This window comes from Pituophis catenifer, unplaced genomic scaffold (assembly GCF_029215685.1).
Source record: "Pituophis catenifer annectens isolate HBS135680 unplaced genomic scaffold, rPitCat1.0.hap2 SCAF_2, whole genome shotgun sequence".
Lineage (NCBI taxonomy): Eukaryota > Metazoa > Chordata > Lepidosauria > Squamata > Colubridae > Pituophis > Pituophis catenifer.
In genome coordinates this window covers 177013235-177038476 of record NW_027256882.1, presented here as the reverse complement: position 1 = coordinate 177038476, position 25242 = coordinate 177013235, and the positions used below count along the sequence as shown (strand labels likewise).

The 25242-nt window shown below is 41.7% G+C and overlaps 1 protein-coding gene across 3 annotated transcripts; it reads right to left on the bottom strand.

The window, feature by feature from the left end:
- Positions 1-1056: 1056 nt before the first annotated feature.
- CCDC22 (coiled-coil domain containing 22) lies at positions 1057-24434 on the bottom strand. 3 transcript variants are annotated; one of them, XM_070935200.1, is made up of 18 exons: positions 24404-24434; positions 17712-17791; positions 15804-15981; positions 15325-15457; positions 15122-15228; positions 14443-14527; positions 13511-13680; positions 11760-11969; positions 11479-11535; positions 10317-10436; positions 9835-9954; positions 9024-9140; positions 8815-8916; positions 8217-8324; positions 4489-4584; positions 4345-4404; positions 3233-3307; positions 1057-1687 (listed from the first exon to the last, which is right to left on the bottom strand). In XM_070935200.1, the coding sequence occupies exons 2-18, from the start codon at positions 17759-17761 to the stop codon at positions 1574-1576; spliced, it is 1902 nt and encodes a 633-aa protein (XP_070791301.1). In that variant the 5' UTR covers positions 17762-17791; positions 24404-24434; the 3' UTR covers positions 1057-1573. The 3 variants fall into 3 exon arrangements, with proteins under 3 accessions (XP_070791301.1, XP_070791302.1, XP_070791303.1); XM_070935201.1 differs by lacking the exon at positions 24404-24434 and adding an exon at positions 22747-22803; XM_070935202.1 differs by lacking the exons at positions 15122-15228; positions 15325-15457.
- Positions 24435-25242: the final 808 nt, after the last annotated feature.

Here is a 25242-nt window from a genome sequence, read left to right as displayed (position 1 = left end):
TCAGAGGGTTTGGGAGGCCTGCAGAGTGGTCCTGAGGGCCAGGGAGGGCAAAAACACCCCCATTTTTGTGAAAATCGGGTACAAAATGGGCCTGTTTTTCGCAAAAATGGAACGAGCGGGGGGGGGGGCTTCAGGAGGCCAAAGATGGCTGTGTTCAGTGTATAAGACGCATTTCCACCTTCTTTTGGGGGGGGGAAGGTGCGTCTTATACTGCGAAAAATATGGTAAGTTACCTAGGCAAGATGGGCGGCATACAAGAGTAATAAATAAATAAATAAATAAATACATACATGAAATAAAATAAAATAAAATAAAATAAAATAAAATAAAATAAAATAAAATAAAATAAAAAATAGTTGGAAATCGTCTATGAAAACATGAGAGGAAGGAATAATACTCCAAAATAATTGGGCAAAACTATACAGAAAAAATGTCAGAAATACTGAAGATAATTGATTCCACCCTGTGTAAGAGTGAAATATCTCATTTGCATGCAGATGGTGCTAGATACCAAAATCTTGGACAACATCCCTGGAAAGCAATCCAAATGGAACATACTGGGATAGGGAGACCAGTGATCTGATTTGATAAGGGGCAGCTGCTGTTATAGAATGTTACCTAGTTCTGTAATAGTCCCTCAACATATTCTTGCTAACAATTTATAGATTATTTGCTTTAGAAGTTAACTTCAGAACAGACCAAAGTTAAGGGGTTGAAGAGCAAATAAAGGAGCATTAAGACCAGACTATAAAAAGAGCATTGGTATATCTGCCTGTTGAAAGCATGAGAAAGGTGAGAGATTTTGGAAGGCAACCTGAACGAAGACTGGCTATGAAGAATGCAAATTTAACCATCATTGTCTTTCTTCAATCCACAGAATGCTATTCGACACAACCTGAGCTTGCACAAATGCTTTGTGCGAGTGGAGAATGTCAAGGGAGCTGTTTGGACAGTGGATGAACTTGAGTACCAGAAGAAAAGAAGCCAGCGTTGTGCTACTTATCCATACCCAGTTCTGTTCAACCAAGGAGTAGGTGGTTCTGTTGCCCCATTGGAATCCACTGCCCAGCCAAGAACACGTCTCCCCACTTTTCTGGTTTCCCAGGAACCCCTGTGAGGGGGTTTCCCACAAACCCCCGTGAGTTGAGCTGACTCTTCCCCCATCATACACAAAGACAGCAGTGCTCAAGATCCTGTTTCCAAGCTATGGATGCAGAAGCATCGAATTTGGAGGCAAAAACATTTTGAAGCAGAGGCAGCTTAAACTGGCCACGCTGCAGTATTCTCTTAATTCATAGCAGCAGTCCTAGTATTCTGAATAAAGAAAAGGGAAAAGGGGAATTTTATTGTGTTTTTAGGAGAAAAGGAACAAGGGCCTTGTTTGAAATAATAAATGGAGGAAAGAATGTCCCCATTGCATATCTGTTTCTCCAGTATAGACACAAAGGCTTCACATTGTGCCTGAAATGTGCTGCACTTTGACTAGTTTTTGCAATCTAGGCAGAGCCTGGAAGAATGAGCCCTGCTCACTCTCCCCTTGAACTATCTAGAACTGTGTATCAAAATGGGATCTTCATGTCTCTCGGGAACGGCTGAGCAGTGATGTATTTTCCTGCTTTATGGCCCGATAATCTCCAAGGATCCTCTCCAAATTGCTCAGGGTTTTCTTGCTAGTTTCACTCTCAATCTGGAAAGGGGAAACAAACAAACGGGGGCTGTTATTTTAGACAGGAGGCACGCTTGCACTCTCTGCAATCCATCATGCTGAATTAATCTGTCAAAAATTAAAAAAAGAATTGAAAATAATGGTATTCGGTTCCCAAATTATCACTTTCACACCAGCACACACCTTTTTTAAAATTATACTCTTATCCTTATTTATTACAGTAAAACTGTAAGAGAGACAGGGATATCTGGAAAAGATTTCGAACCATTTTCCAATAGGAGGTGGGAAACCTTTTAGTTGATGGGGGGAACTTCATTTAAACTTTATTTTTATGGCATGATTATCTTCAGCTATCAAGTGCTGCCATAAAAGAATGGTTAAATATCCAATGGCAGCGCCAGCATTTCCAAACTATTGAGGGGGGTGTTGTTGTAGGTTTTGGTGATCTTATAGCCGAAAGGTGATTTCCATAGCTTTTCAATATAACTTTGACACCAGCGTCAAAAACCTTTTGGTTATTTACCATCAAAATTCAGTGGTCAGAATTTTTTGAGGGGAGGGGTGTTAAAGGATACTGTGATTTGCTTACGCCTATCTTGGAAGGTCCACTTTGATACTGCCAGGCTAATCATGTATCTAAAATTGCAAATGCTTATCAGGAAAAAAAAAACCTCACTTCTGCTTTTCTAATCAAGGGTGAACAAAATTATTAAAAAAACTGATTTCCCTTTTATTCCTAGGGTTAGGTGTGGGTTTTTTTTGCTAAATCAGATTATGTTAAGAACCCATACCAAAACATTACATTTGAGGTTCCCAAACTGTGCCCCATGGCATCACCAGGCCACAAAGCAAACTCACAGGGCGCTGTGAGATGTTTTACTACTTAATAAATGGACCTATTAATGAATTTGCTGTGATGCCCTGGGGCACTGCAGCACCCAATTTGGAACTGCTAAGGATGCCATGAACCAAAAAATGCCTGAGACTGTCTACCCTAAACAAACATAAAAGAATTAATAGGCATTGGTGTATAACACTGCACAGGAAACTTTATTACTCAAGAAGCAGACAATATACACTACAAGATATATATAGGAGAGAAAAGGGAAACTGAGCAGGCAGTTGAGGTCGTACTTCAGGTCTAGAGGGATTCTGGCTTTTTAATAGCTGCCTCTATAACAGGAGACTGGGCTTTTCATTAAAAATAACCAAGGATATTGAACATTATTCCCAATTTCAGCTGAATATATTAGAGGATTCCAGAATCAGAAATTATTAGCGAACTCCATCATATTTTATACAGAGTTTAGAGAGGCTTTCACACATATTCTCACAAAATAATGAGGAAGGAGGGATAGAGCATCATGAGAAAGCTATCAGAAAAGCAGAGAGACAGGTATCTCTACACAGAAGAGCAACTGTTCAAGAGCTATTTTATTTCAAGAAATGAAATGAACAGCTGCCAATGGACTGAAACTAACAAATTTCAAATACATACAAATAGTGATAACTGTGTGAAAGCCACAATAGTTTCCTTCTGCCACCTGTATTTCAAGTCAGACTCACCTGCTCCTCAAGATCCCGGATTTCTCGCAAAATGGTACCTGTGTCCTCAATAGTTTGGATCAGTTGACTGCAATTCTAAGGGAGAGGCAGAAATGGCAGCTTCAGCTGGGAAGGGTCCCAAGTAGATATAATGCAGCGTGGACCATCTTGGGTATATACAGTAACAAGTTAACTCTTAACAAAGGTAGGATTACATTTACAAGGGCACTTATATGAAGTATCCTAAATAAGATTATATACCCACATCACATACCTGCCCTCATGCCATGATTATGTTGTGTTTCGTAGGCCTATCTTTCAAGCTGTCCAGAAATATGACTGATGCAAAGCATCCCCAATAGGATGCTAAGCAGTACTCAGTGTAAAAAGTCCAATATGTCGGTCCTGAAATACTCAGTTGCGAAGTATTTACCGGGCTCAAATCAAGATCCTGGTTTTAAGCCTTAATGGTTGTCACTAGACTTCACTAGGGACTGCCTGCCTCATTGTTCAACCCTTCCAGATGGGCAGTTCAGGCTCACTTGTATGGTCCATAGCCAAGATACCTCTTCTGCATTGTCTTCAAATAGTGGCAGGACTTTCCTGGAGGAATGGCATGGGCATGGCAACCTGTGGCCCTTGGCTTATTTTCAAGTGCCTTTTACAAGCAAGCCATCTCTAAAAGATATCATACCCTTCCCTAGCAGCCTCCTGGAGGAAAACTAAAGAGGGAGTTTGAAAGATAACAGGGAAGGGAAAAAAGGAGTGCAGGGAAAAGGAAAAGAAGAGTATCAGAGTGGAAAGATACCTCTATTCATTATGCACATTGTTCCCCCTTTGTGCCTCCCAACAGATTATGCCCTATCTATAAGAAATGTAGCCCTTAACCAAAAAAAAGCTGCTGTTCTCTTGCAGGAACTTCTCTTCTCCAGGGTCAATGTCAAAAGGCATTGAGACTCATCTCCTTTCCTTCTAATGTTTCCACTATAGTTCTAATATTCTAAAGTTAGCCTTGTATTGTTTTTTGGCTTCTGATTATTTCCCTTTAAAAGGCAGCATAAAAATAATCTATTTCTCTCGTGCGCACACTTGCAAACATCTACTGCGTATTATTGCAATAGGAAACCTCTCACCTCATGCAAAGCTGCCAAATACTTATACGCCTTCCTCACAGCCTCATCCCGCTTGGCATCCTGTAGAAAGAGACAAGGGGAAGAAGTTAGCTTCTTCAATGTGCCCCTTCAGTGCTCTACCCTCTTCTGATCCCCAGCCATTACCTTAAAAACCAGCTCATCAGTGACAGCAAAAGTCCGGTCCAGCTTCCCAGCAAGGCTATTAATTTCCTTTTGGAGCTCCTTGGTGTCATGTAAGATCTTGGGAAGGAAAAGCAAATAGCCACACATAAAACAGCAGCAAAGTTTTGCAAAGGAGAATTTAATAGATTTTGTAATTGCCAATAAGAAATCTTTGAACAATGCTAAAATAATAGCAGCAATTATTGTAAACACTGTTAAGTGAAGAGCCTTCCTAATCATTAAAGCTCAGTGGTGAGAGGAATAGCCTTTGTTGAATATAGACAGGCACAAGTTGAGGGCCCTGTTGAGAAGAGAGGGACTGATAAAAGTTTATTCCACAGTTGTTTCTGTTAGGTATAATTACAGATTGTACGGCTATAGAGACTAATTTGATTCTGAACTTAATAACTGCAGCAAGACTCTTGGTGGTGCAGTACTAGAAGAAGGAAGATTTACCTACTATTCAAGAATGGACATTAAAAGTAGTAAATTTAGCAGAAATGGCGAAAATTTCGGCATATCTAAAGGACCATTCAAATGAGAAATATATGTTAGAATGGAGAAGATGGATTGATTATATTCAAGGCAAATATCGGACTAAAAAATTTCAAATATCTTACGAATGATCAAAGAGATTTTATAAAGTACTTAAATTTAGTTTAGTAAAAGGGGAGTTAAAAGTTCAAGAGGGGGATAGGAGGCTATAGATAATTAGCTTATGTTAGTTTATGATTGTCAAATGTTATACTCTGTATTTTGCTCTGGGAAGCAGGGGGGGAGGGAGGGGAAGGGGAGGGTTGGAAGGGGAAGAGGGAGGGGGAAGGGGAAATGTTTGTAAAACTTTTAAAAACTTTTCATTAAAAAAAAAGAGAGAAGAGAGGGACCATTACTGAAAGAGACTTATGAAGCTTGCTCAGTGCCACCATCTTTGATTGATGCCATGTGTTTGGTTAGACAGAAATGGTAACAAGAGTTCAAAGATTCTGGCACAAGAAGAGTCCAGACTTTGCACTTCAAATTCCCTTTTTGCTCTGAGAATGCATCTAAGGGGATTCTCCCCCCATTTTACATAGTGGGCAGATGGCCTTGAGAGACAGGAAGAAGAGCTGTGACCAAGATAACGGTCAGATAAAATACTGAGACCAGGGCAGGAATGTAACCTTAGTAAACAAGCAAGACTCTAGTTTCCACAAAGATAGAGAGGGAGGTGGAAGCGCATTTAGATTTGCACAATTTTATTGCTTGTGATGGAATATAATCCAGATTCCCAGGAGGAAGGGAGGGCATTGCAGAGGAGCAAAAGACAGTGAAGTTTAGATAGTTTGGCTGGAAGGAAGAGAGTTAATTCCCTAGAAGTTCTCAGAGTATATATTTAATGATGCAAGTAGTTTGCTTGAGTTTGGCAAGATTTTTGTCCATAGGCAGGAAATGGTTAGAAGAAGCTCAGTGTGATTTTTTTTGGGGGGGGGGCGGCTGGAGTCTGATATTACTACAGCTTTACAATTAAAAAATAGCATGGGTCTACATGATATTGGATTCCTTGCCTGATTTATCCTGATGTTTTACCACTCCTGTGAGCTCTTTCGGGTTGTGAGAATGTGATCAGATCCAAATCACCGAAAGAGTGGATACTTACGCCTGGCACTTTAAAAGGTTCTATACTTTTTGCCAATGGAAATGACGGAGTACTTGTAAAATTGACAGAGATTTTCATACATTCCTCTTGGAACCCAGCCAGGTGAAATGAAAGATAATCAGAAAATCATACACACTGGACTCAGCCAAAGTGAAGGAGAGTCAGACCACAATGAGTTTTTGCACAGAAGGAATTGGAAACCACCTGTACATAGCTGGGCATTATCCTTGTATGCATAAGCCTTGCTTCTTTGCCTGTTACCTCTGAGGGAGGCAGATATGCTTTATACAGTATTGTTACTCACTTTAGTAATGCCAAAGTGAATATAGTAAACCGAGCAAATAAAACCATATTCAACGGAAGAAGTCATAACTGTTGAAACAGCTTAATACAAATGACAGCAACACACAAAATGACAATGCAGGGGAAAAAAACCCCTCTGGGTGAATAGGTACGTCTTCAGTCATGCTGACATTGAAGAAAATTGGTGCCAAGTCAAACCTGGCAGAGAAAGAATTTGACACTGTAGTCAAGTGTATCTGTAGATTTGACATGATTAAGATTTGGGGGCGGTGCATGTGGAGAGGATAAAGATCGCCTTTTAAAATCACCCCCGTGTCAAAATGCAGAGGGATGGCATTGCAGGAAGTCTGAACAGATTCTGTACCCTCCCTTGCTGGGCCCTTTCACTGTGTCAAATATGCTGTTCTCGTGGCAGCTCAGCACTTCAGCATCTGAAGTCATATGTTGAATAAAGACATGCTAGAGGGTAAAAAAAAAACAAACCCTAACAATCCATGTCTGCAATTCATCAGCACATCCATTGAAGACTCCAAAGCCCCCAAGAGTAAATGTTTCCAATAATATGTTTTGTTTTAAAACGGGGGTAATTTTAGAGGGCAATTTTAAAACAAAAAAAAATAAAAATAAAGTGGGTGTCCTATTGTCACCCACTGTTAAGAGCAGACCTCAGCATGGCTCTTAAATCTAAGAAAATAGTGTACCCCTATAAAAACCTTTTTAAGATCCAGTATTTCCCTCTCTGTTGGTATAACACAATTTCCACTTGCATCCAAATGCTATTATTCCCGAAAGATTTCTATATAGCATTCCTAAAATGTTCGTTACTTTAGGCAGTAAATTTATAGCAGTGTACAGGAAGCAGGAAGTTACTAAGGATTCATTTTACCTTTACATCATCCTTGTTTCTAGATTGGGCTGGCCAATAGGTGACCAACCAAACAGTGAGTGACCAACCAGAAGAACATAGTTGTTGGCATAGTAAATGCAGAATAAAACATGCTGCAAGGTTGGTCTTCTTGGTTCACGCTTTTGATTGTTTTATGCTTAGATTACTGTAATAATCTCTTGGCAGGAATTTCTGATTCCTCTCTCCGTCTCCTGATCTTAGTCCACAACAGTACTGCTTAGACCAGCGTTTCTCAACCTTGGCAACTTTTAAGATGAGTGGACTTCAACTCCCAGAATTCCCCAGGCAGCATGGGAGATGGATGTGGGATTTACAATATAGTGCTCAAGGATCCAAAGGACAGGAAGATCACTTAGTTGCCAATATGTACTCCCAATTGCTACCAACCCTGAACATATTATAGTTAGTCCTCGACTTACGACTATTGGTTTAGCAACTGTCTGAAGTTACAACAGTGCTGAAGGAAGTGACTTACAAATGATCCTCCCACTTACGAGCGTCACAACATCCCCATGGTCACGTGGTCAAAATACAGGCGCTTGGCAATTGGCATGTATTTACAATGGTTGCAGCATCCTGGGGTTACATGACTGTCATCTGCAACCTTCCCAGCTGGCTTCCAACAAGCAAAGTCAATGGGGGAAAGCCAGGTTCATTTAACAGCTGCAGTGATTTACTGAACAATATGGCAAAAAAAGGTTGTAAAATCAGGCACAACTCACTTAACAACCCCCTTGGTTAGCAATGGAAATTCTGATCCCAATTCTGGTCGTAAGTCAAGAAGTACCTGTACAGCGGATTTACAGCACACACATTTGACATTGGAGGAAACACTTCCCGGGTACAGGCGCTCGAGTGCTTTACCTTCGTGATCTCTTCCTTCTGCTTACAGATATTTCCAACAATCTCCAGGATGCGCTGGGTATAGGCAGAGCGAGAGATATCTTTGGGAAGAGATTCCACCTCTACAAGCTGCACATGGAGAGAAAATGGGCAGAGGAACACAAGGGTTTGTTTATTGTTCTGAAGGAATTAAGTATTCCTCACACAGTATCACAATTTCGCTGAGCAGAAATTGAACCTTGGAATATTTAAAATTTAGCTATATTGGCAAGCAGAGTTATCAGATAGGAATAGTATTGTATCCCAGGAAATCATTCTTTTTATAGTTAATGACATTTATAGGACCTACAACACTTCTAGAAAGGCTCTATGTAAAAAATTTTCACCCCATACCAAATACTTTGTAATTTCCCAATTAGAAAAATTAAGAGCAATCATTAGCTAATATGTCCTAATTAGAAAGGACATGGAAGCAGTAAGCTAGGTGGAAGGATTCTAGCTATCATCTAGCTACCATCAGTCATGGAAGGAACTATTGTTCCAATCACTCTCCTATGTATGGCAAACTATGTTTATGCAAGGATCCAACTGCAGCAAACCAGTCAGACACATCACCAACCAGTTGTTTGTAGAGGTCATCCTTGCGCTTAGTCTCATCAGCGGCCAAACGGATCCGCTCGTGCAGCTCTCTAATCTCCAACAAGCGCTGTGATGATTCCAGCTGAAAGGGGAGGAGAGGGTCAGTATCATCAGAAGGTCGGCATCATCACCACCACCAAGTCTCTCTTCTGAAGAAGGATTTCCCTCACACCCCTTTGCTTGCGTCACCTCCTTGGAATCATGGAGAGCCTTCAGTTCTCGGAACTCCTGGATGAGTGGCACCCGGTGTTTCTCCCATTGGGCCGCCAGCTGGATGACTCTTTGCGCACTGCTCTCAACCAGCACCTGAAGGACGAAACAAGTTGTTGGGATCCATAGTATCACCCAGCTCTCCTCCCATCCAGATATTTGCTACACAATGTTCTCTTCCATTCATCGAAGAGCAGGAAAAGAAATAGAGATAGGCTGCAAAAACGCCAGGAGCAAGCAAGCATTTCTTTTTGCGCTCCTGGCATTTTTCCACTTGGAGAGGAGGAGGAGGAAGAAGAAGATGAGAGCGGCAATCCCAGATGTGTGAAGCAATGCATGAAAATCCATAGCAGGAAGCTCGAGGTGAGTGAAAAGGAGGAGCAGCCGAGCGCTTTGTTTCTCCAGAACCGGTAGAAAAAAATGCTTAAAAAGTTTTAAAAAAAAAGTTTCCACGATCACGCATCGCTCAGTGATCGTTGGAACTTTTTAAAAAACTTTTTAAGCATTTTTTTACTACCAGCTCTCTGGAAGTAAAAGCAGGAAGTAACGATGACTGGGCGGGTGGGCGGAGCCTTGGGTTGCCATTGCTACCGGTTCTCCAAACCACCAGCCATCATTGCTACCTACTCGCCCGAGCCGGTCCGAACCGGGAGCATTTCACCCCTGTTTTAGAACCATTTCCACTTTTCATTGTATTTTCCATTCCTGATTATCTGTACTTCCAACAGAAAACATCTATTTTCCCTTTTCTGTCCAGCTCCTCCATCACTTCCCCACCTCCTTTTGTTACCTGTAGCTTGGCCATGTTGTTCTCAGCATCAGGCAATAGTTCCACGGTACGTCCTTTCACACGCAGGACCTGTTCCTGCTCTGTCACTCCCATCTGCTGCTGCCGTACTTCCCCTTCCACCTGAGGAAGGAATGGATTCCTCTCAAAACAAACTCTGAAGGAAGCCCAGATAGCACTCTCACAGTAATATGACTACAAACCCCTGGAAAATCCCATTATGTTCCATTTATTTCAGAGGGATTTCCATAGAATTTTTTTTTAGTGATGTGGATCACTGCTGACTCCCACATCTCCCCACAGTCTCCATTGAGAGACATTGAGCATTCTATTGCCGTCCTGCACCACAGGTTTTACTAAAATCCAGCACTCATCCACCAGCCTTTTCCCTGCAACAAGGCCATGGGGTACAAAGGACATTTGACAATTCTTCCTTTGAGTTAGTATGGTCCACCCAGGTGACAATAACATTGCTAAGCTCTCACCTGTGTAAGGGTCAACCCCAGTGTGGACATCTGGCCCTCCAATTCCTCAATCTGTGCTATGAGATGGCTCAGTTCACTTTCCAAATTTTCCAGTTCTGCTGCCTGGTTTTCCCGGAACTCCTGAGAGCAAGAACAACAAAAAAAAAAAAAGAGGAGAGAAATCAAAAAGATATTCATTGAAAAAAGTGATTTCGAAGTGCTGGAATTTTCTGTTCAGACATTCTTGTGTTCTTTATGTAAGAAATTAATTTTGTGTAACTGGGCTCCCTATTTTTCCTTTGGACATAAACTACCCAAAAGGAAACTAGGTTTCATAGGACAGCAAGCAATTAGAGGCTCAAGAAATAAGTCAGCTTGGGCTCAATAAGCTTTGGCGATTGCAACCAATGTCTTCCAACACATTTCTTAGTTCTCCCTCTCCTGATTTTGTAACTATCTTTAGCTGCAGTCTATCGTTCAGAGTTCAGATTGGCTTATAGGGTACAGTCAGCAGAGGAGGAGGGCAGTACTGTTAACTTAATGTGGTCAGATCTTTTATTCACTTTTGCTGAAAGCTTCATGGTTTCATGTATTTGTGCTCCAAACCTTTGGGATAAGGAAAGCCAAGAGTAAATTAAAAGCCATATGCATTAGGAACAGCGCTTCAAAGCATTTAGCAGGATCTCTCTTTTGTTATTAGGGAGCCTTTCTTGCAGCCACAATGTTATACATTTGCTTTCAGGACTAAGCACCCACCACCACCACCACCATTTTAAAATTCTGCAGAAGGTTTCTGTTTTGTATTTGAAGTATGCATAAATCAAAGCTTCTGAAGAGGAAGGACACTCCCTGAGTTTGGTAGCTAAGTGTGAAATCAGCAATTTAAGGCAAGCAGTATACAAACCTGAAAATGGGGCACCTTTGAATAGAATATTAAGATGCAAAATAAGATGCCTCACGTATTGTGGTCAATAGTGAAGGATACCTACTAAAATTCTATGCAGTGAACAGTAAGAGAAGCCAAAAAGTCACAGCAGGCCACCCAATTAAAATTTGCTCTCCAACTTGCTCTTCTGAAACATCCTACAATACATAAGTAATCCTTTTCCAAAGTATGCGTAGAATGAGCTAAAGAAAATGGGTTGAACCCACCTCTCCTACATCTTAAACTGCCAATGTTTACCTGTTCCGATGTCCGAGAGTTTGGCAAAGTCTCCATCTGTGTTGGGATTTCTGCATCCTGTTGAGGGACAATGGAAATGGAAGGTCGACTTCAGGTATTTTACTTCTTCTGTCCTTCCCACCAACATTACTTTGAGCAATAGACTTCTCCAACTGATGTCTACTGAAGAATTCTAGTTACACTGATCTACCCAGAGCAAAGCAGCAGCTCTGTCACACGTAGCCTTGTTTAAAACCCTAATTTCCCCATCTCAAATTAAAATCAAATATTTTCCCTCATACCTGCTTGTAGGCCAAATGTTGAGTGTGGGTGAAGCGAGAGCCCTTGGCTAGTGCACCAGCCTGCTCGTGGCCAGCACCGAATGTCTCCAAAAGCTGTACCAGTTCTCGGCTGGCTGTCCCTTGTTGAGACGGGCCAGCACGAGGAGACGCTTGTCGTAGCTGGTCGAAGAGTCGATGGTGCAGTCGTTGATGCTTCCATTGGCGGTATTCCTGAGAAAGGGGCAATATGGGGGGACAGGTTTGTGTGCCAAGGTATAAGAATAAGAGTGGGAAGTTATGAGCAACATCCTGGAAATAGCAACCACCCACACTGTGTTTGCTGCAAGTTAATTTTATTCCTTTATTGCAGTAGCAGAGTAGGTACGTCCTTCAAATATTGCTGAACTGCAACACCTGGCAGTCTTTGCCAGCACAGTCAATTAAGAAAGCTGCCGAAGTGTTCACTTCAATAATATTTGATGGATGGTGGTTCCCAGCCCAAAGGTTCAAATTTTGGTTAGATTCAGAGTTTTGGAAATCAAATGACAGAAAACATTTAAGATTTATCTGCATAGAAAACCCAACATCTAGCAAGGTATTCTGCATACTCTGAAAAGGCATTAGTAAGAACTTCTGGTGCAATCTGAGAAAAAAAAAAGAGAGGAGATTGGCCTCTCTTCTGCTTGGGCAACCTCTGAAAGCAGGTAGGAAAAAGAGAATTTGGACTTCCACACATTGGAAGGGCAATAAGCCAAGGATATTAAGTATGCCCAGGTAAACTTTGCAAGCTGCACTACTTGTCAGTTTGCTTCTGGGTGTAATTCCAGGTATTGGTCATTACCTTTAAAACCCTACATAGCACATGGCCTGGTTACTTGAGGGACCACTTGTCTCCCATAGTATCTGCCCAGTCGATTCAACCTTGCAGGGTTGGCATGCTCCTAGTACATTTGATTAAACAATTTTATCTATTCGGAGCTTGGAAGGGTGCCTTCTCTCCACAAGCCCCTACAGTATACCGTGTTTCCCTGAAAATAAGACCGTCTTATATTTTTTTTGAACCCCGAAATAAGAGCTTGGCCTTATTTTTGGGGAGGTCTTATTATTTTGGGGTGCGTTGAGCAAGACGGGGCTCCTCTTGCCGTCTTATCTGATTTCCAGCTCTGTCTCCCTAACCCTAACCAGAGGAAATGATGGGGACCGGCTGCGCATGCGGTTAAATATTTTCGGGGAGGGCTTATTTTTGGGGAGGGCTTATTTTCAGGGAGGGTTTATTGAGCAGGCGCTCAAAAGCCCAATTGGGCTTATTATCAGGGGATGTCTTATTTTCAGGGAAACAGGGTACTCTGGAATGAAGTACTCCCCGAGAGCTGGATGGTCCTCACTCTGCTACCGTTCAGAAGAGCAGTGAAGACCTGGTCCTTTACCCAGCCCTTTGGCAAGGGAGAGGGACAGCCCTTGCTTTACTCAATCTGGGCCTGCACCACTTGCCATATTTTATTGATTCTCCCTTGTGTTTCATTGTTGTGAACGATCCAAAGTTATTGAGAGTTAGGCAGCACACAAGTTTACTAAATAAGTTTAATACATTAAGCTGAATTGGGTAAATCCTTCTTCCAGCCTCAGTTCCTCCTTCCATATAAGGCTATCCATAAGGACGTTGAGGTTTTGTGAGGCAAAAATGTGAAAATCACTACTAGTTGCTCTTAACCCTACCACCAGTGGCCATGAAGTGGTAGGTAGGTAGCTTCCATTCATTCCTTACTGCCCACCTCTGGGGTCATGCGGGAACCAAGCCCCTGGCTCTTCCATTCGCTGTCCCACTCTTGTGCTGCACTCAGCTCAGCCATATTAAGCTCCAACAGGGATGGCACCAAGGATGCAGGCTGAGGAAGTTGGGCTGACACAGGAGGCAGGAATTTGACAAAGAATTCTCTCCTCTCTAGGGAGAAGAAAACAACACCAGTCACATCTACTCAAACTGGTTAGTATTTCTTCCAAAATCCCAAGTGGGCAGATGGCTATTAAGTACACCAATGAGAAGTTTCCACAACATTGTGAAAATTCTGCAGTTTTGCATACATGACCACCTCCTGGGAGATGAGGGTTTTTTTTAAAAGGAAACACCTTTGTCATATTTCAGTGTGAGAGGCTCAAGAGTAATTGCCTGTGTGAGTATTCTAGAAATTTCACTCTATCTCTTTTTTAATAACTGAGAAAAGCAAGACAAAAATATCACCTACATACATGTAAGACGCATTCAGTGCCTGCTAAGCAAAGAACCCCAGAAAACTGAAAATCTCAGATAAAACTACAAGCTGTCTGAGCAGGAACACAATATCCAGGTTATGTTCTGGGTTTGTTTTTAAACACATGGAATTTCCACAATTCTCAGTTCCATAATCCAGCACTTACTGCACACTAAATCCAAGTTTGTGTAACTATAGAGAATGCGTAATATTTCACTTTGTTAACCATCTTCCTGCTCTTCTTCTGTTGTCTCCTATGTCTGAAAATTGTAAATGCCTTAAGGTGCACCCTTTCCCTCTCATTTGTATAGCATCATATAGGGAACTTCGTAAACAACTCCTCTCCCTGGCTGTCTGTTGTTTTCAAGGATATGAAATCTACAGGCTACACCAAAGAGAACAATTCAATCTCAAGAACAATATTCCTTTTTCCTGCGTCAAGAAGCAGAACCCACCTGGTGATACTTTCCCAATAAATGGGTCTGACTCCTGTGGCAGGATCAATCGTTGCGCCTGGAATTGTTTCATTAAGCGTGAACCCTGGCAAGAATGAAAGGAGAAAAAAGGTCTGAAGAACAAATTATTGTCTTTAAACAGAGAAAAACCCAAGAGCACCATAGACAGAAAAGGGTTGTGTAAGGATAAATGTAAGAATTAAGGCTGGAAACAAAAATGCATAAATAAAGCATCAAAGCAGAGGGAGAGAGGAAAACAAATTACCCAGTGGAGTGTGCACACCAGGAGAGAGTATCCCTGTCTTTTTTGCTTGCATTTGCAAATCAATGAATATATGTTTGCTTAATTTAATATCTCTCAGCATGTTTTGTTCAGAATGCTATAGCTGGGTGGCTGTAGACTTTGAGGAACTATTATCAAACAAGAAAAGAAATATTGTTGTGAAGCAAAAATTAATGAAAAAATACTGGGAAAAGAAGATGGCTGATCTGGGAGTTAAGGAAAAGACTCAAGAGTCACCATGGGCTTCTGCAAAATCTTCCTGCATTTCTTCAAAGGAGCTTTACGATTCACAAGGATTAGAAACTTCTTTCAAATATATTTGGGTTCTTGGGAGTAAAAGTGCTGTGCCAGATTTTGCTTATCAAGCTATCGGCTTAAGTTGAGGGGGAAACAAACCTGCAAAAGCTGCAAGCCAGGAGTACGGCAGGCAGGGGGTACCCATGGGATGGCCAGTTGCCCCTTGATAGTAGCAGCAATGGCTCTGTGAAGAGTGGCAGACTTGCCTGCAAGGAACAGCAGTTTAAGCACACAATTACAATTTGTAGATTCGGCCTTGATGTGTCCTGACTTTTCTTTAAAAACCCCCGAGTCCTCCATACCCACAGGCTGGTTGGCATCTTCTGAGGCATCTCGTGGAAACTTCTCTACCAGGAAGAGGAGAAGGCGTCGGATTTCAGGCTCATTGCTGTACAAGAATGTCTGATAGCCCACTTCCCCTTGATATCCCAAGTCCTAGATGGCAGAAAAGTGAAGCAGGATGAGCTAGGATGAGAAATAAGGTTCTTTGTGTAACAGTTTTGAAGTACCAGCCACTGAAAATACATGGATTTGAAGAACAAGAGAGCTAATTACTGTTGGTTCCAGATCTGTAAGGTCTGATTTTAGCATATTTGTTTGTTACCTCACACATCTGATGGGAACTAATATTAGAGGAAGGACTAGTTTATACCAGTTCCACAAAGCAAGGACCTCAAGTTTAAAAAGAGAAACCTATTGTACTAGAGACCAGGAGATTTTTCCAGAATAAAACTACTTCAAGAGACAAAATTTCATCCTTCATGCATTAGGATCCATTTACCTGACATGCCTGGGCCAGGCTCATGCCTATCCGAAAACGGGCCGACATTCCTGGAGGGAGAACATGGCTCAGATTTGCTCCCACAGAAGGATTGATGACCCGCAGGCAGCGTACCACAGATTCAATGATCAATTCGGTAGTGAACTCACGGATGCTCTGAACTTCCTCTGGAATATCCCTAGGTGGGAAGGAAGAGAATGGTAGAGCAAGGATTATACTCAATATGAACTCACCTATACTTCTCCTATGCTGGGAGAGGAAAGCCTGCACTTTTTCTCACTCTCAATTATTAAACTGCAACAGAAAATACACTAGACAGCACATGTCTGTTCAGTATCACAAGCAAAGGTGGCCTCCGAGCTAAAAAATGAAATGTGCATAAGTTAAGGGACTGCTTATGCTTTAGTACTGTTGAATCTTAATAGGATTTCACTCAGTCAGTTATCTGTCCAAGCTGCCCAGTTGTGGAGGATGCTGGATAAAGGTAACAGGGAGAAAACTAAGGGAAGAAAAACTGGAAAATTAGGAATAATTGTTTTTATGTTTTTTAAGTTAATAATTTAATTTAATAATTGCTTTTTATGCTTTTATATATGTTTAAGCATTTTCCTAGCTCCTGGTTTTCACATCTCCAGAGCTCCACTGCAACTGAACAGGAGTAACCTTCTATAGCTAACAACTTCTTCAGAGTGCCACTGCTTATTCATTCAGTGTGGTGAGTCAGGTTACAATCCCAGACATGCCTTTACCAATTAAACAGTGGGGTCCACAGCTGTGAGCCAAACTGCTACTTTTCTCAGGCCCCTGGACCCTCATTGGAGCTCCAGAAATACTGAGTGCTAAATGAAAGATCAATATGGATTCTCGTTTGAAAGAGAATATAGTGACAGCACTGGGATTCTGCAAAAAATGCTGGTTGTTTTGAGGACTACTGTGGTTCCGCGTCTTTTAAAAGTCTGCATGCCCATTTCATATTTTGCTGGATTTATTGCTTTCTAGCAGGCTTGCACAACTCATGACTCACCAGCCAAATGCTGCATGTAGACACATAAGGGCAATTTAGGAAGAACTGAACATCAATCTTGGAACTGCAAAGATAAGATGGTGTCCAAACCCTTAGTGGAACACTATATCTGACTGGGGTTTACCTTCAATCAGTGGGGTTATTAATCTTATGGATCTGCTCTTTAATGCTAATTATTATTGCTATTCAAAGGGAATCATGGGATTGCCAATAAAGGTTTGCACTCCAATGATTAAGCTATTCATAGTTGCTAAGCAACTGTCAGTTGCTTCCTCCCACACAGCATTCAGAAGCAGTGAAATACCTAGTTGGGTACATAGCCAGGATATCTGCAAGACAGCCAAGTTCTCCAAGCTAAGGCTAGAAACCAGAGCGACAGAGTAAACACCTTGGATATGCAACCTTGATTGCTTATATTTGCCAGAGCTCAGAGAAAACTTTTCCATAAAGGCAGTGGTAGATTTGATCTCCTGGATAATTTCAATCAGTTCTTTGTTCCATGGGTTTGATTTTATTACAGCTCATTATATTAAAGCTCTAGTTCGATTTTCTAGGCACCTGTAGATTTTTTGTGTTCTGTAACAGAAAGCAAAATTGAAATAGGGATCGTGTCATCTCATTGCGTAAAAGTTAAGAAGATGGAGTTTGTCTTTAGATGGGCGACAGCAAGACTGTAGATTAGTAAGAAGCAATGGCAAACCATTTCTTCATTGTGGCCAAGAAAACGCTTAATGTGTCCATGAAGTCATCATCCAACAAGCAAAGCTTAAAGGCGTCTCTGCATTTAAGGAAAAACAAAGGTCCCATACCAAATCACTTCCTTGCTATTCCCATCCAACAAACTTCCTGCATACACAACATGGAACACATAAAGATGGCCTTACGTTCCAGAGAGGCGGAGGGAATGTATCAGAATCTTGTCCACTTCTTCCATGATGCCGGGACATCTAGGACAAAGGAATGCCTAATAGAAAAGGATGACCCAGTGTTACAAGACAGCCAACAATTTACAGCAGCAAAACTCAAACAAGGAGTTTTCAAGCAACCACTTCATGTCCTTGGGGATAGGGAGAATTCTTTATTCCTCCCTGCTCTATTTTCCAACTGCATTTCAGATAGCAGATTAAGAACCCATGAGTAAATCCTGAAATGTCTACCAACATCTACCAACAGTGTTTACTTCTCTGGTGCTCTACACATAAAAAAAAAAAGAAAAACTAAGAACAAAGCATTTCTAATTGAAAAAATGTCACCGCTCAGTTAATTCAGTTAATTCTTGCTATAGTGAGCCAGCCTAGATTGTAGCCCAAATTTACAGAGGTGTCAAACTGGCGGCCCATGGGCCAGATGCATCATGCACAGGCTACACCCACCCCAGCTCCGCAAAGGCAAAAAAAATCGCAATAATCAGGTCACATGATAGAGTTTGACACCTGTGATTTAGGACAATTTCTGGTTCTCTAACACACGATTCTTTTATACACAAGAATATATAAGAGCTGCCGCCCTGAATCAGCTCAAGAAATATAAAGAGCCTCCTTTGTTACAATAATGTCCAATAGATCTTTCAAAAAACCAAAAACAGGACTCACAGGTGATTGTGGCTCTCAAGGTTTGTTGCTAGAGTCTCAAATTCAGTATTAAGCTTTTTTTTTAATGAATGTCTATACAGTTTTCCTGCTAATATCCTCCCCTATTTGCTCTTTTAAAACATCTAAGCCAATAGCAACTACAAATCCTAATAGCAGTGAGTTCCATATTGTATGTGTTACCTGAAATATTTGTTTCTCCCATTTTATTATTCGTAACATTTTATTGACTGACTTAGTAGAAGTGCCATACCACTTATAATTTTATTGAGCTTTCATTGTCACCTCCTTTTTGCTGTCTTCCTCCTCCCCACCACCCCCAAGTGCCAAACTATATAAACCCAAGAAAGCCAGCTTGGTAGGGTAGCTAAGGTAGAAGTCTAGAAAACTAGAGATCATGATTTCTAGTCCTGTTTAAGCCAGAAAGCCAGCTGGGTAACTTTGGGTCAGTCATTCTTTTGCCTCAGCCCTCAAAGGCAATGGCAAGTCATTTCCAAAAATTGTGTCAAGAAAATTGCAGAGAATAGTCCAAGCAGTTGCCAGGGGTTCATATTAACTTGAAAGAAAAAAAATAATACAACCAGCTCTGAACAGTGGTCTAGTTCACATGTCACACTAATCCAGTGTTTCTCAACCTTGGAAGCTTGAAGATGGGTGGACTTCAACTCCCAGAATCCCACAGCCAGTGCTGCTGGCTGTGGGATTCTGGGAGTTGAAGTCCACTCATCTTCAAGCTTCCAAGGTTGAGAAACACTGCACTAATCCATATAGGTAGACCTTGGTTTATGACAATTGAGCCCAAAATTTTTGTTGCTAAGTAAGTCAGTTGTTAAGTGAGTTTTGCCCCATTTTACAACATTTTTTTGCCACAGTTAAGTAAATCACTGAAGTTGTTAAGTGAATCATGCGGTCATTAAGTAAATCTGGACTCCCCCATTAACTTTGCTTGTTGGAAGCCAGCTGGGAAGTTTACAATGGTGATCATATGACCCCGGGACAGTAAAACTGTCATAAATACATAACAGTTGCCAAGTGCCCAAATTATGATCATGTAACCATGGGAATAATGGTATAACCCTATATACCATTTCAGATAGGTGGTTGTCCAGTTTTTTCTTAAAAATGATGAAGCACCCACAACTTCTGAAGGGAAGCTGTTCCACCGGTTAATTGTCCTCACTGTTAGGAAGTTTCAACTTGGAATTAAGGAGAAACTTCCTAACAGTGAGGACAATGGAACGGCTTGTCTTCAGAAGTTGTAGGTGCTTCATCACTGGAGGTTTTTAAGACAAGACTGGACAACAACCTATCTGAAAGGGTATAGGACAGTGATGGCGAATGTTTTCGGCACTGAGTGCCCAAACGCATGTGCGTGTGCCGGAGCACCAGAAACCCAAAGACCAACTGGCTGACGTGCGCATGCCTGTTTTTTGGCCAGTTTTTGGGCTTTTTTCAGGCTGTTTTCCGGAGCTCCGGTACCCGTGAAGACCAGCTGGCCAGTGTGCATGTGTGCGCCGGAAACCAGGAGAGCAGCTGGCAATGGTGCGCATGCCCACAGAGAGGGCTCTATGTGCCACCTCTGGCATGTGTGCCATAGGTTCGCCATCACGGCTATAGGGTCTCCTGCTTGAGTAGGGGGTTGGACTAGAAGACTTCCAAGGTCCCTTCCAGCTGTATTCTGATTGAGTGATTGAATGCTGCAAGAGTTATCAGTGTGAAAATAGTCATAAGTCACTTTTGTCAGTGCCGTTGTAACTTTGAACAGTCACTAAATGAATGCTTGTAAGTCGAAGACTATCTGTAGTCTTAATGTACAATATGTACCCTTTAACATGCAATGTGTAAACCACATCCATGGCTTGTTCTACAAATCATGGTTAAACAAAATGTAGTGCATATACTCAGCCAATATATGCATGTGAAAGAAAAAGGGGCAGACAATGGTAAGTTTGGATGGATGAAAAAATCTTCAGATAATTGTTCAACTGCATGTGGAATGGATGAAGCTACCGAAACCTTAGCAACTGAGGATAAAAGACATTATAGGTGAAATAGACTAGAACGCTAAAAGCCTGGGCTATATCATATGATAACCTTTCCCCTTATTAGTAGTCTGATTACCTAGGGCAATCTTCACCAATGTAAGACCTTTCAAACATACAGATAATAAATATGATTTATTAAATAAACCATTGTTTAATCGTGTTTGTATAATAGGGGCGAGTTTATACCTAATGTTATAGCAAAAACAAACCATATTTGAGTACGTTGTGAATTAGGCTGGTAAATACCACAACCTTCAACCATCATGATAGACTGTGCTCAAGAGATGGAAATCCTGGTGAATCCAAAGGACCAGAAGAATGCAAAAGGGGAGAAACTCAGAAAAAGGTGCTCATGACAGCAGGGTGGATTTGATTTAAATCGAGTTGATTTAAATCACAATTTAAATCATGATTTAAATCACTAGTAAAAAGGCTTGATTTAAATCAACTTGATTTAAATCATAATTTTTAAAGAGCAACTATCATCTCTGCTATTCCTTTGACCCACTGTTAACTCACCGATAGTCCCAGTGTTGCAAAATATACAGCCTCATGCTACATAACTAAGCTCCATTTCATGCTGAATAAACTAAATTATTTATGTATCTTAAATAAAAAACTATCTTACGATAGATTTTTACCCCAAAAGTTTTTTATTAAAATAAATTCGATAAAAATAAAAAAAATCCGATTTAAATAAAAAAAATCTGATTTTTTTAATTTTTTTTAAAAAAACCATTGATTTTTATCCACCCTGCATGACAGGCAGCCACCTTGTTCTCTTTTTTCATGCGATGTTCAAAATCTAGTTTGAGACAGGAGTCCTCTTCTAAGTTAAGGGTAGAAACGTGCCTTAATGTGTCAAGAAACATGCCACTCCTGTTCCAAATGCATCTGTTGCTGCCTCCAGAGAAACAATGGCCAGCTATGTAAAAAATGGCCTTCTCAGATTATACAGAGTTCTCCATCCTAGGCCCGTGGCCACATTTGATTTTATTTATGATCCATCAGGAAGTAAAGCAATTTCCTTTTAGACATTTGAGTTTTGCTTAACTTATTCACAAATAGTGAGATGTATCGGGGGAAGATTGCTGCTTTTGGCTGGTCTTTTTGTTACATTTTTGGTAAGAGTTCTGAGTAAGTCATTTTTTTAAAAGGGAAGAAATATTTTGAAATTTTTAAAAATTGCAGTTTCAAATTGCACAACTACATTACAAGACATATAGATGGAAAGAGATCTTCCCCGATTTAGTATATTCTTGATGGCCAGGCTGGCTGAAAATTTTGAGAGCTGCAAATCCAATATAGCTTAGAAGTTACCAGAAAGGAAAGTCTGATGCATAAAGCTGCCAAAGCTTTGTAAACTTTCCTGCAGTTACTGTGATTAGAGCTGGTTACTAGACATTTTTCATGCCTCAGGCAAGGCCACAGTCTCCCAGTTTCTAGTCTCGTGCCTTAACCACACACACGTGCGTGGGAGGGTGGAGCACGGGTGGGCATTGAATTATGGGTGTGGGCACGCACATGCATGATCCCCCCGCTCTCCCCCCGCTTTTGGCACACGACAGCAAAAAGGTTAGCCATCACTGCACTAGACTAAACTGGCTCAAGGGTTATGATTTTTTAAAAAATTCCCCTCTTCTTTCAGCCGTGGCATCACTAATAAAGCCCAACTTCTTCAATGTATAAACCAGGGGTGAAATGCTACCAGTTCGCTCCAGTTTGGGTGAACGGGTAGTGAAAAAATGCTTTAAAAAGTTTTTTTTTAAAGTTGGCCACGCCCACCCAGTCACATGACTCACACCCTAAGCCATGCCCACCAAGCCACGCCTACTGAACCAGTAGTAAAAATTTTTGCATTTCACCACTGGTATAAAAGCTATAAAACAAGCAATGGGACCCAGGAACAACATAATGTAATTCTCACAGTATGTATACCCATAAAGTGGCTTATTTAGTTTTGGCTATCACAATGCAGCCACTTTGGTTTGCAAACATGATGATGGTTTTGCAATCAGGTCAGCAGCAGTCAAACTTGGAGTGGGCAACACTCCTATTCTGCTGCTTGGTAAAAATTTTCTGGGTTGCTCTCTGACACCACCATACTATTCCCACTCCCAAAAATATGTAGCAAATTTTTTTAGAAATAGGAAAAATACATTTTGACATAGACCGTTTTTTTTTTTTGTCCTTGCAGACCAATACCACAGTACAGTAAGCCAACATCTGTATCCTGTCCAGTGGAGCATAGGGATGAGGTATGGGACTGAAACAACATTGCTCACATTTGTGATTATCTCTGGAGAGAGTGGGATGGAGGTAGTGCATCCATCCTTGCTGTCTTTGATCTCTCAATGGCTTTGGATACCATCAACCATGGTATCCTTCTGAACTGGCTCCAGGAGTTAGGAGTTGGGGGAATAGTGTTATGTTGGTTATCCATCCAAAATCAGTTGTAGTCACTGTTGGGGGGAGGAGAGAAATCTGTTTAATGGCCTCTCTTGTATAGGCTGCCTCAGGGCTCTCTCCATTCTTGTTTAACATCTACATGAAGCTATTGGGTGATGTCATTTGAAGGCGTAGAGTAAGATATCATCAATACACTAACAATACTCAGCTGCATATCTCCACCCCTGGCTGGCCGAGTGATGCTTTGGAGCTTCTGTCTCAATGCCTGGAGGCCATGAGGCAATGGATGGGGAAGAACAGACCCTAACAAGATGGAGTCACATTTGGTTTTATGCTTCCTGGATCTGGTGATTTTTCATTTTTAGTTCTGGATGGGGTTGTACTGCTTCAGATAGAACAATGTGCACAATCTAGGAGTTCTCTTTGAATCCTAGTTCCTGTGCAACAAGCAGGTGGCAGTCATGATCAGGGATGGGGAATAGTTGCAGTTTTGTGTTGTGCCTCAATTGTGGATCAGGAAGTACTGCACAGTCACTCATGTTTTGATTACCTTCCAAGTAGATTACTGCAATATACTCCACATCACGGGTGTCAAACTCGATCGTGTCACGTGTCGTATCACAATACATTGCGATGCTTTTTGCTTTTGCGGAGCCGGGGGGGGGGGGGGTTGTGGCCTGCATGTGATGCATCCAGCCTGCAGGCCACCAGTTTGACACCCCTGCCTACATGGAGCTGCCCTTGAAGAACATCCAGAGATTTCAGTTGGTCCAAAATGCAGTGGCCTCGTCAATTATGGGTGTGCCTTATTCTCACTCTTTCTACTCATCCCATTAGGTTGGGCAGAAGGAGCATGCTCTGGACCCTATTGATCAAGGATTGTCATCTAAGAGGACCCAGGAAATGTGCATTCTCTATGACTAAGCCTGCCCTCTAAAGCACCATATAACTGAGGTTACATTGGGCCTCGGTCTGCTCACCTTTCAGAAAGCTCTGAAGACCAGGTTATTTTCCCAGGCATGGGGATTGGGAGAGTAACTGAACCCACGCTCTTAGTGTATGGTGTATGCACTACGGTAGCTGCTTTGTGTTTCAGCTGGTTGTGAAATTTATTTTCTAGACTGTATTTATATTGTATCTTTTAGTCTTTTGTCAGCATCCTCGAGTCACTTCAGTGGGTTGGGCGGTCGCAGAAAACCGATTAAAATAAATATATTAGAAAGCATCCTACGCTGCGGAATAGCTTTTCCAACCTGTGTGCACACCCAACCGTTTTGGGCTCAGCTGCCAGCCAGTAAGGCATTCGCCTACTGCTCTCCAAAGGCTCCAGTAAGCAACCTAGAGCACCAAGTCCACTCCTAAAAGGCGTCCGAAGTCTTCGAAAAGGAAGAGGAAGCGGAGGCATTCAGCCCCAGAGGTTGCTACAGTTTTTAGAAGGGCTGAAATAAAACCTAGCAGGCATTTCCGAATTTCAGAAGGTTCTGCAAGGAAAGGAAACGAAAGAGGCTGCGGGGGAAAAGATCGAATACTCACCGCTCCGAGGTGGGCCAGGCACTCAGTCACAGGACCCACCACAGAGTACGATGGGAACTGTAGTGCAAATCTCCTACTGGCCTCCTCCTGCGCCTTGCACGTTGGGACTTGTAGTGCGGGCCTGGCGGCAAAAGCGTTTTGTAATCCCGGCCGTGGAGCAGAGATAGTATAGAAAGACTAACACGGTCTGAGAGGAAATTTCCGCGCTCGCTGCGAATGTCTTTGTTCCGAAGGAGTCATTAAAGCCCGCGGAGAAATACAAGCTCTTTAGATAGCCTATGGTGGGCGAGCGGTAACTTTCCTTTCAAAGCAGTTTTGCCAGCAGACATTTTTTTCTATCTCTTTTTTATGTTGATTTTATTTCATGTGAAAAGTGTGATTTGCGGGTAGTGCTGCTGCTGCTGCAGCTTTTAAGAATTGTCCTACAAATACCAATTTATGTATCTCTGATTGAGGGCTGTTGTGTTGGAGACATTAATTTACGTGCAATATAATCCATTATTACGGATTAAACGAATTAACAAATGTTCTTTTTGGCTTTCCACAGCCAAACGCTCCCACTGATAAACGCTCTCGGGTAGACACTCCCACAACGATCCCTGTGCATTTCCTGTTAAATTCACTTCCCAATTCAGGTGCATTTCATTCATATCCTGGCTTTCTTCTAGGAACAAAACGTGAGAGGAATCCTCAATGTATCCTCACGGCAACCTCACAAAGTAGCTTGGATTAAGAGAAAGCAGCTTTTATGGTCAAATAGTGACTTGCATCTGGGTGCTATTGTCCCAGCCCGATATCTCAAGGTTAAAAACGCGCTCATTCCAAGTTATACTCCCACG